The 11,144-nt window shown below is 59.3% G+C and overlaps 2 protein-coding genes across 7 annotated transcripts in view; both read left to right on the top strand.

The window, feature by feature from the left end:
- LOC110390732 (GTPase IMAP family member 7-like) overlaps positions 1-2,611 on the top strand; it is a 27,677-nt gene extending 25,066 nt beyond the window's left edge. For 3 of the 5 annotated variants that reach the window (XM_021382195.1, XM_021382191.1, XM_021382192.1), the window contains 2 exons: positions 824-875; positions 1,822-2,611. In XM_021382195.1, coding sequence (XP_021237870.1) covers positions 854-875; positions 1,822-2,468 — 669 coding nt within the window. In that variant the 5' untranslated portion in view covers positions 824-853 and the 3' untranslated portion in view covers positions 2,469-2,611. Of the gene's footprint in view, positions 1-19; positions 536-823; positions 876-1,213; positions 1,420-1,821 lie in introns of those variants that run through there. The other 2 variants (XM_021382194.1, XM_021382196.1) reach the window with 2 other exon arrangements.
- LOC110390722 (GTPase IMAP family member 8-like) overlaps positions 1-9,826 on the top strand; it is a 26,531-nt gene extending 16,705 nt beyond the window's left edge. Inside the window, exons 1-5 of one of the 2 annotated variants that reach the window (XM_021382173.1) lie at positions 5,177-5,208; positions 5,503-5,554; positions 5,958-6,586; positions 8,590-8,641; positions 9,045-9,826. In XM_021382173.1, coding sequence (XP_021237848.1) covers positions 5,533-5,554; positions 5,958-6,586; positions 8,590-8,641; positions 9,045-9,691 — 1,350 coding nt within the window. In that variant the 5' untranslated portion in view covers positions 5,177-5,208; positions 5,503-5,532 and the 3' untranslated portion in view covers positions 9,692-9,826. Of the gene's footprint in view, positions 1-5,176; positions 5,209-5,502; positions 5,555-5,957; positions 6,587-8,589; positions 8,642-9,044 lie in introns of those variants that run through there. The other variant, XM_021382174.1, reaches the window with a different exon arrangement.
- Positions 9,827-11,144: the final 1,318 nt, after the last annotated feature.

Below are 11,144 nucleotides of genomic sequence, written 5' to 3' on the forward strand. Positions count from 1 at the left end.
GGCCCCAAGGGACCTGTGGTTTGGGGACGGTGGGATTTGGTCTCCCTTGCCTCCCCGGGAACACCCAGAGCAGGGTGCCCAGCCTCATGAATGGGGGCTGGAGGTCCCCAAAGGGGAGTCCCCACAGCCTCTGGATCCTTGCACCAGGGCTGCGGCACTGCACAGCACAACAATGCTTCCTGTACCTGAGAGTGTACTGACAGGACAAAGGTGAATGGCTTTAATGTAAATAGGGGAGGGGTGGTGAGGCCATAAGTCAAGTTTCCCGGAGGAGCTGTTGATGCCCCATCCCTGGCAGTGCCCAAGTCCAGGCTGGATGTGGCTTGGGGACAGTGGGCGGTGTCCCCGCAGTGGGACAGCTGAGATGTGGCCAATTGTGGAGCAGCGCTGATGTGCGCTCGCAGCTCTGCCCTCCTCCTGACGCTGCCTCTAAACGCGCTGCTGAGCTGCACAGTGGTTCCAGCCCCAGCACTGCTCCGCAGGAGGAGAGCAGGAACAGCACAAGTGCAGCAGTCAGAGCTGGGACAAAGTACAGGTGAGTGGCGTGCAGCTCTGCTGCCACTGCTGAAAGACATTCCAGGCATGGAGCATCTGGTGTCAAGGAGTGGGTTCTGATTTCCAGGAGTAAGGTTTGGCGAACATTTCTTTCCAAAGAGAAAGTCATTGGAGATGGGTAATGTTGATGACGTTTTGCTTTCTCCAAGCACACACGGCTGTGGGACTGACCTGAGTCCCCAGAGATCATCTGTATCCCCTTCCTTAGAATGCTGATGGAAGCAGAGGAGATTTGTACCATTCTCACTTAAAATCTCTCTCCTTCCAGGCTCCCCGTGTGAGTGCGAGCGTTCCTGCAATGGCAGAACATCAAAGCACAGGTGAGACACTCAGCGCTGCGCGCAGGCAGGCGCAGCCCGGCCAGGCTCCTGGCTGAGCGCTGGGGAAGCACGGGGGTTGGTGTCCTCGTGCAGCCTCGTGCACACGGCACGTGGGCTTTGTGGGAGGCCGCGGCCTCGGGGCTGTGCTGAGGCTGCCTCCCATCTCCCAGCTCCCCGAGCCGCACAGAGCCAGGCTGAGGGTGGACGAGGCCGAGCGAGCCCTGTGTGCCTGCTGGCAGCCGGCTCCAGCCCGTGCCCCGTCCCGTCCCCGCAGGCGCACAGCGCTGGCTCGGGGACACCTTTCCTTGNATTTCTTTCCAAAGAGAAAGTCATTGGAGATGGGTAATGTTGATGACGTTTTGCTTTCTCCAAGCACACACGGCTGTGGGACTGACCTGAGTCCCCAGAGATCATCTGTATCCCCTTCCTTAGAATGCTGATGGAAGCAGAGGAGATTTGTACCATTCTCACTTAAAATCTCTCTCCTTCCAGGCTCCCCGTGTGAGTGCGAGCGTTCCTGCAATGGCAGAACATCAAAGCACAGGTGAGACACTCAGCGCTGCGCGCAGGCAGGCGCAGCCCGGCCAGGCTCCTGGCTGAGCGCTGGGGAAGCACGGGGGTTGGTGTCCTCGTGCAGCCTCGTGCACACGGCACGTGGGCTTTGTGGGAGGCCGCGGCCTCGGGGCTGTGCTGAGGCTGCCTCCCATCTCCCAGCTCCCCGAGCCGCACAGAGCCAGGCTGAGGGTGGACGAGGCCGAGCGAGCCCTGTGTGCCTGCTGGCAGCCGGCTCCAGCCCGTGCCCCGTCCCGTCCCCGCAGGCGCACAGCGCTGGCTCGGGGACACCTTTCCTTGCGGCCCCGGGCACCTGCGCCTGGGAGCCGGCGCGTGGCGAGCAGGGGCTGTCCCGGCACTGCGGGGCTCACACACGTCTCTGCTTGTTCTCCAGGATCTGAGCTGAGGATATTGCTGGTGGGCAAGACGGGGGCTGGGAAGAGTGCTACAGGGAACACCATCCTTGGGAGGATGGCGTTTCAGTCTGATTTGTCGGCACACGCAGTAACAAGGTACTTCAATATAGTTGAGAACGACTTCGCTGGAAGACGAATTGTAATTGTTGACACACCTGGCCTTTTTGATACCAGAGAAGTCAACCAGAAAACAGCTGAAAAAATCAAGAATGGCCTCCGGGCCCTCTCTTCAGGGGTCCATGCCATCATCCTGGTCATGCAGCTGGGCCGAATCACTAAGGAAGAGGAGGAAGTGGCTAAGTGGGTGACCAAGATTTTCCATACTAAAGCAGAGAAATACACAATCCTGTTATTCACCCGAGCAGAAGAGCTGAAGAATCCAGAAGACCTGAAGGGTTTCATAGAAAAAAGCCCACACCTCATGGGGCTGGCAGCCAAGTGCAGCAATCGGTACATTGGTTTCAGCAACATTGCCACCGGAGAGGCAAGCAATCGGCAGGTTGCAGAGCTCATCAACATGATCGACGCCATGGTAGAAAAGAATCGTGGTGCTCCGTGTTATACGCCAGAAATGCTGGAGGAAGACACACGGACATTCTTTGAAAAGTTTTGTAGAATCCTGTAGGCAGCAAGGGGTTGGTTCCATAGCAGACATCTCCGCTGCTGTGTCATTCCTGCAGTCTTGGTGGGGTGATGTGGGGCATGGTGTGTGGTGATGGGCCTGAAGGAGCTGTCAATAAACATTGAGCCTTGCTGTCTGGAGGAGCATCTGTCCATGCCTTGGGTTGTGCTGTGCTGAGCAGAGCTGGGAGGAGGTGGTCACACACACGGTGCAGGTGGGACGAGGCCCCAGTGCTGGCTGTGCCTCCGGGGGATGGAATACGGAGGCTGGTGCATGTGGCTGTGGGCATGCAGGCTGCTCTGGGGGGTGGTGGGGATGTGGGCAGGGAGCTGCCCTTGGTGTGAGAGCTGAGGTTCTCTGCCACCCTTTGCCCTTAGACGTGTTATCTGCACTGCTTGCAATGGAGTACACTTAGGGGAAATGCGTCTGTGGGGCCTTCATCCTCACCTGGCATTTGTGCAGGTTTTGTGGGCGATCCCCAGCTTGGAGGCAGCAGCAGAACGGGCAGCATATTTGTGGAAGAATTGTCAGGATCAAACGTTCAGCACACAGCTACACACGTACACAGTTCTGTGGGTGAAGGGCTGGGCTCCAGGATCTGGGACAGGGCTGTACCGTGCTGGTGGCAGTCATGGGGGGTTCCACAGGGCTCCATGTCAGGGCTGATTCTCTTCAATGTTCTCTCCATGACTTGGATGCTGTCACTAAGAAAAACTAAGGAAGGTTGTGGATGACAGTATGCTGCGATGACCTGCTGACTGTTTCAGGGGTGGAGAGGCCTTGCAGAGAGACCCAGAGTGATGGGAGGGCCAAGCAATGCCCAACCTCATGGAGGTGACCAAGAGCAAGAGCTGCACCTGGGACGGGGCTACCCTGGGTATACGTACAGACTAGGGGAGCAGAGGGCAGATGGCAGTCCCACAGAAGGACTCTGGGGGCTCCGGGACAGCCTGGAGGATGGGAGCCTGCAGTGCCCCGCAGCCAAAAGGGCCCCGTCCCCTGGGGGGCAGCAGGCCCAGCAGTGCCGGGGAGAGTAGGGACTGTCCCCTCCACTCTGTGCTGCAGCCTGAGCTGGAGCACGGGGTGCAGGTTGTGTGCTGCCGTGTCAGAAGGACACAGAGCTGTTGGAGATCGTCCAGAGGAGGGCTGCGGCGATGGGGAAGGGACTGCAGGGCAAGGGGTGTGAGGAGAGCAGAGGGCCAGGGGTTTGTTGGGCCCAGAGCAGACAAGTCTGAGGGGAGGCCTCATGGCGGCTGCAGCTCCTCATGTACCCACAGCTCCTCGTGGCCCTACAGCTCCTCAGAGGGAGTGGAGGGGCAGCGCTGAGCTCTGAGGGCTGCATCAGTGACAGTGCATGAGGGAATGGCCTGGAGCTGTGTCATGGGAGGGTGGAGTGGAGGAGAGAGAAAGGCTCTGCCCCTGAGAGCAGTGCATGAAGCTGCTCCCCTGGGCAGGGGCACAGCACCAAGCTGCTGGAGTGCTGGAACACCGTGCTCAAAATTAGGGTTGGGGTTTGGCATGTCCAGCGTGGAGCTAGGGGTCCCTTACAACTCGGGACATTCTGGGATCCCATTGTCCTCATGGCACCCAGGAGGAGTGCAGGGATGCTCCATGCCCACACCCTGGGCAAGGCCGTGCAGGATCGAAAGTGTGGGCTGTGGCTTGGGGTGCTGGGGCCGCTCCCCACTGCTCATGGCCGAGGATGGCAGCAGTGCGATGGGGACTGCGGTTTTCCTGGGTGTCCATGCACGCACCAGGAGCACTGCCCCACTGTCAGCCCTGGGCAGGGGTCTGCACGACTGCTGTCCTTGTTGTGCAGCTGACCATGCCCTCATGTGTCCTCGCAGCGATGAGTCCCCAGGGCCAGGCCTGCAGGGAGCTGCACAGCCCTGCGCCTCGGGGCAAGGCCTGCCAACCATGACCCGCAATCACCATAGTGCACCCACATCTTCCTTGGTGCCAGAGCCAGTCTGAGGAAGGAGGAGCTGAGGCAATGGGCACAACAGGAAGTACAAGGACTCCGGGGAAACATCACCAATCCACTTCCAATTTGAGTGGGTGGGCGAGCACTGCACTGCCTGCCCAGCGTGGCACTGGCGTCTCCATCTCTGGAGAGGTTCAACAGCCAAAGGGACACGGCCCTGGGCAGCGGGCGCTGGGGGACAGCGATGGGCGGGGATGGAGCGGGCGGTCTGCAGAGCTGCCTGTGGCCCCAAGGGACCTGTGGTTTGGGGACGGTGGGATTTGGTCTCCCTTGCCTCCCCGGGAACACCCAGAGCAGGGTGCCCAGCCTCATGAATGGGGGCTGGAGGTCCCCAAAGGGGAGTCCCCACAGCCTCTGGATCCTTGCACCAGGGCTGCGGCACTGCACAGCACAACAATGCTTCCTGTACCTGAGAGTGTACTGACAGGACAAAGGTGAATGGCTTTAATGTAAATAGGGGAGGGGTGGTGAGGCCATAAGTCAAGTTTCCCGGAGGAGCTGTTGATGCCCCATCCCTGGCAGTGCCCAAGTCCAGGCTGGATGTGGCTTGGGGACAGTGGGCGGTGTCCCCGCAGTGGGACAGCTGAGATGTGGCCAATTGTGGAGCAGCGCTGATGTGCGCTTGCAGCTCTGCCCTCCTCCTGACGCTGCCTCTAAACGCGCTGCTGAGCTGCACAGTGGTTCCAGCCCCAGCACTGCTCCGCAGGAGGAGAGCAGGAACAGCACAAGTGCAGCAGTCAGAGCTGGGACAAAGTACAGGTGAGTGGCGTGCAGCTCTGCTGCCACTGCTGAAAGACATTCCAGGCATGGAGCATCTGGTGTCAAGGAGTGGGTTCTGATTTCCAGGAGTAAGGTTTGGCGAACATTTCTTTTCAAAGATGAAGAGAAAGTCATTGAAGATGGGTAATGTTGATGACGTTTCGCTATCTCCACGCACACACGGCTGTGGGACTGACCTGAGTCCCCAGAGATCATCTGTATCCCCTTCCCTAGCACAGGGAGGGAAGCAGGGGAGATTTGTGGCATTCTCACTTAAAATCTCTCTCCTTCCAGGCTCCCTGTGTGAGTGTGAGCGCTCCCACAATGGCAGGACATCAAAGCACAGGTGAGCCGCTCAGCGCCGCGTGCAGGAAGGAGCAGCCTGGCCGGGCTCCTGGCTGAGCGCTGGGGAAGCATGGGGGGTTGGCGTCCTCGTGCAGCCTCGTGCACGCGGCGCGTGGGTTTTGTGGGAGGCCATGACCTCGGGGCTGTGCTGAGGCTGCCTCCCATCTCCCCGCTCCCCGAGCCGCACAGAGCCAGGCTGAGGGCGGCTGGGGCCGAGCGAGCCCTGTGTGCCTGCTGGCAGCCGGCTCCAGCCCGTGCCCCGTCCCGTCCCCGCAGGCGCACAGCGCTGGCTCGGGGACACCTTTCCTTGCTGCCCCGGGCACCTGCGCCTGGGAGCCGGCGCGTGGCGAGCAGGGGCTGTCCCGGCACCGCGGGGCTCACACACGTCTCTGGTTGCTCCCCAGGATCCAGGCTGAGCATCCTGCTGGTGGGCAAGACAGGGAGTGGGAAGAGTGCAACAGGGAACACCATCCTTGGGAGGAAGGCATTTGAATCTTATGTGTCAGCAGAGTCGATAACCCAAGAGTGTGAGAAAGCTGAAGGCCTCCTTCCTGGACGGTCAGTTGTTGTTGTTGACACTCCTGGCTTTCTTGGCAGTAGGGAAGCCAACCTGAAAGCAGCTGAGAAGATTAAGAATGCCATTCAGAATGACCATGCACAGGTCTTTGCCATCGTCCAGGTGATGCAGGTCGGCCAAATCACAAAGGAGGAGCAGGAAGTGTTTGAGTGGATGACCAAGATTTTCCATACCAAAGCAGAGAAGTACACAATCCTGTTGTTCACCCGCGCAGAACAGCTAGAGCATCCGGAAGACCTCAAGGGTTTCATAGAAAGGAGCCCATACCTCAAGGAGCTGGCAGCAAAGTACAGCGATCGGTACATCACATTCAGCAACAGAGCTACTGGAGAGGCGAGGGATCGGCAGGTTGCAAATCTCATCCACATGATTGATGCCATGGTAGAGAAGAATCGTGATGATCCGTGTTACATGGGAGAAATGATGGAGAAACATAAAGCGATGTCGCCTGAACAGGTCCGTACCGTCCTGTCGGCAGAAAGGGGCTGGTCCCAGAGGAGACATCTCCTCTGCCATGCCGTTCCTGCTGCCTTCATGGGGAGATGCGGGGCATGGTGTGTGGTGATGGGCCTGAAGGAGCTGTCAAAAAGCATTGAGCCTTGCTGTCTGGAGGAGCATCCATCTGTGCCCTGGGTTGTGCTGTGCTGAGCAGAGCTGGGAGGAGGTGGTCACACACCAGGTGTGATCAGGACCTGGCCTCAGTGCTGGCTGCCCCATGCTGGGGTGTGTGGAGCCGGTGCTGAGCTGTGTGATGTTGTAAGGCCTCAGTCCTCTCTGGGTGAGAGCGGGTGGCAGGGAAAGCCCTGTATGCAGCCCTATGCACAGCGCCGTCCCTTTGGGGCCATCAGCCCCAGCCCTGCTGTGGTGCAGGGATGTGGCAGGCCCTTGTTGGGGATGGGGAGCTGCCCTTGGTGCAAGAGCTGAGGTGCTCTCTGCCTGCCTTTGCTCTTGGTTTTGTTATCAGCTCCAAGTGTATTTATAGGAACGACATGTTTGTGAGACCTCTGTCCTCAGGCTGGCAGCCCCAGTGTGTCTGCAGGCGGGAATGGGAGCTCCCCGGCTCCGAGGCACCTGCAGAACGTGCACACTGCGTCGGTTGCTGCCACAGCTCTTGGAGTGCAAAGCCCCACGCCTGGTGCTGGGCTGGAGCTCACTGCTCAGAGAACCTCCTGCTGACTTGAGGGCTGGTGGGATTGTTCTGCCAGCTCACCTCTCCACCAGCTTCATCTCCTCTGGGACAACTCACCCACCGAGTAGACCAAGGGGAGCCTCTAGACGTCATCCTCTCGGATTTCAGCACTGCCTTCCATCCCATTGCCAACAGGAACGTTCCAGGCATAGTGGCCGGCACACAGCCGGATACGGACACAGTGCAATGGGTGAATGCAGGGCTGACGGGTCGAGCTCATGGTGTTGGAACATGGGGGTACATATGCTGGTGGCAGTCAATGGGGGTTGCGCAGGGCACCATTCTGGGGCCGGGTCTGTTCAATGTTCCATTCAGCGACTGGATATGGGTTCTCAGTACAGACTGGGGGAGCAGAGGCCGGATGGTAGCCCCACAGCAGTGCTCTGGGATGGCCTGGAGGACGTGAACAAGCAGTGCCCTGCAGCCAAAAGGGCCCCATCCCCTGGGTTGCAGCAGGCCCAGCAGTGCTGGCGAGGGAAGGGACCATCCCCTCTGCTCTGTGCTGCGGCCTGAGCTCGAGCATGGGGTGCAGGTTGGGTGCTTCTGTATCAGAAGGACATGGAGCTGTTAGAGAGTGTCCAAAGGAGGGCTGCAGAGAAGGGGAAGTGTGTGCAGGGCAAGGGGTGTGAGGAGAGCTGAGGGCCCTGGGTATGTTAGTCCCAGAGCAGAGGAAGATGAGGGGAGGGCTCACGGTGGATGCAGCTCTGCATGGCCCAACATCTCCTCGTGGCCCTACAGCTTGTTGAAGGCAGCAGAGGGGCAGCACTGAGCTCTGCTGTCTATGACAGTGACAGGCCCCAAGGGAACGGCATGGAGCTGTGTCAGGGTAGGGTCGGCTGGAGGTAAGGGAAAGGCTCTGCCCCAGAGCAGCTCCCCTGGGGAGCTGGCACGATCCCGAGCTGCTGGAGCGCTGGGACACTGCTGTGAGACATAGGGTTTGGGTTTGGCTTCTCCAACTTGGAGCCAGGGGTCCGTTCCAACTTGGGACATTCTGGGATCCCACCATTCCGCTGACACCCAGGAGGAGTGCTAGGCACTGGGGTTTTCATGGGTGCCCAAGCACGCACCAGGAGCACTGCCCCATTGTCAGCCCTGGGCAGGGGTCTGCATGGCCACTGTCCTTGTCATGCAGCTGCCCATTCCTTCATGTGTCCTCGCAGCGATGTGTCCCCGGGGCCAGTCCAGTGATCATCTGTATCACTTTCATTAGCACAGGGAGGGATGCAGGGGTGATTTGTGCCATTCTCACTTAGAATCTCTCTCCTTCCAGGCTCCCTGTGTGAGTGTGAGCGCTCCCACAATGGCAGAACATCAAAGCACAGGTGAGACACTCAGTGCTGCACGCAGGCAGGCGCAGCCCGGCCGGGCTCCTGGCTGAGTGCTGGGGAAGCACAGGAGGTTGGCGTCCTCGTGCAGCCTCGTGCACGCAGCGCGTGGGCTTTGTGGGAGGCCGCGGCCTCGGGGCTGTGCTGAGGCTGCCTCCCATCTCCCCGCTCCCCGAGCCGCACAGAGCCAGGCTGAGGGTGGCTGGGGCCGAGCGAGCCCTGTGTGCCTGCTGGCAGCCGGCTCCAGCCCGTGCCCCGTCCCGTCCCCGCAGGCGCACAGCGCTGGCTCGGGGACACCTTTCCTCGCGGCCCCGGGCACCTGTGCCTGGGAGCCGGCGCGTGGCGAGCAGGGGCCGTCCCGGCACCGCGAAGCTCACACACGTCTCTGGTTGCTCCCCAGGATCCAGGCTGAGCATCCTGCTGGTGGGCAAGACGGGGAATGGGAAGAGTGCGACAGGGAACACCATCCTCGGAAAGAATGCGTTTCAATTTGGTTTGTCAGCAGAGTCGATAACCCATCAGTACGAGAAAGACAAAGCCCACTTTTCTGGAAGACCAGTTGTTGTTGTCGACACTCCTGGCCTTTTTGACACTAGAGAAGCCAACCGGAAAACAGCTGAAAAGATTGGAAATGCCCTTCGGAACCTCTATGGAGGGGTCCATGCCATCATCCTGGTGATGCAGCTGGGCCGATTCACAAAGGCTGAACAGGAAGTGTTTGAGTGGGTGACCAAGATTTTCCATACTAAAGCAGAGAAGTACACAATCCTGTTATTCACCCGAGCAGAAGAGCTGAAGAATCCAGAAGACCTAAAGGGTTTCATAGAAAAGAGCCCACACCTCAAGAAAGTGGCAGAAAAGTGTGGAAATCGGTACATTGCTTTCAGCAACATAGCAACCGGAGAGGCAAGGGATCAGCAGGTTGCAAAGCTCATCAACATGATTGACGCCATGGTAGAAAAGAATTGTGATGCTCCGCGTTACACGCCAGAAATGCTGGAGGAAGACAGATGGAAAGTCTTTGGAAAGTGGTGTACAATCCTGTAGGCAGCAAGGGGTTGGGCCCAGAGCGGACATCTCCTCTGCCGTGCCGTTCCTGCAGTCTCGGTGGGGCAATGTGGGGCCTGGTGTGTGGTGACGGGCCTGAAGGAGCTGTCAATAAACATTGAGCCTTGCTGTCTGGAGGAGCATCTGTCCGTGTCCTGGGTTGTGCTGTGCTGAGCAGAGCTGGGAGGAGGTGGTCACACAGATGGTACAGGCGGGACGAGGCCCCAGTGCTGGCTGTGCCTCCGGGGGATGGAATACGGAGGCTGGTGCATGTGGCTGTGGGCATGCAGGCTGCTCTGGGGGGTGGCGGGGATGTGGGCAGGGAGCTGCCCTTGGTGTGAGAGCTGAGGTTCTCTGCCACCCTTTGCCCTTAGATGTTTTATCTGCACTGCTTGCAGTGGAGTACACTTATGGGAAACGCGTCTGTGGGGCCTTCGTCCTCACCTGGCATTTGTGCAGGAGATGTGGGCGATCCCCAGCTCGCAGAACGGGCAGAGGCAGAACAGGCAGCATATTTGTGGAAGAATTGTCAGTATCAAACGTTCAGCACACAGCTACACACGTACACAGTTCTGTGGGTGAAGGGCTGGGCTCCAGGATCTGGGACAAGGCTGTACTGTGCTGGTGGCAGTCATGGGGGGTCCACAGGGCTCCATGTCAGGGCCGATTCTCTTCAGTGTTGTCTTCATCACTCAGATACTGTCACTAAGGTACAGTAAGGAAGGTTGTGGATGACAGTATGCTGCGATGACCTGCTGACTGTTTCAGGGGTGGAGAGGCCTTGCGGAGAGACCCAGAGTGATGGGAGGGCCTGGCAATGCCCAACCTCATGGAGGTGAGTGACAGCAAGAGCTGCACTCTGCACCTGGGATGGGGCTGCCCTGGGTATACGTACAGACTGGGGGAGCAGAGGCCAGATGGCAGTCCCACAGACGGGCTCTAGAAGAGGCGGTACGCATGGCCATGGGGTGTTCAGGCTACTCTGGGGATGGCGGTTGTATGGGAGGGAGAGCAGCCCTTGGTGCAAGAACCGAGGCTCTCTGTCTCCCTTTGCTCTTATTTTCTGTATCTCCACTTCCTGGAGCTGAAGGCATTTACAGGAACTGCCTGTTTGTGGACCTTGGATCCCACTCAGTTTGTCTGCAGGCGGGGCTGGGTACTCCCTGGCTCAGGGGCACCCGCAGGGCAGCACAGGGGCAGGGCTGGGCTGCAGCCCCAGCACCGCACAGCCCCGGGCTCTGCCCTCCTGCTCCCCCACGCAGCCCAGCACCGCGCTGCTGCTTGCTGCCTCTGCCCACGTGGGGTGGGGAGCTGTGGGAATGGGCTCAGTGCAAGGCCTCGTGGGCTGGGATGAGGGCGGTTTAGTTGGTAAAGCAAAGGCTGTAGCTTCAGCTGAGCAGGGATCTTCTTCTAGAGATCAGGCAGAAAGCGACTGCCCACTGGGAGTGGGATT

Source organism: Numida meleagris, unplaced genomic scaffold (genome assembly GCF_002078875.1).
Source record: "Numida meleagris isolate 19003 breed g44 Domestic line unplaced genomic scaffold, NumMel1.0 unplaced_Scaffold180, whole genome shotgun sequence".
In the NCBI taxonomy this organism is placed as follows: Eukaryota; Metazoa; Chordata; class Aves; order Galliformes; family Numididae; genus Numida; species Numida meleagris.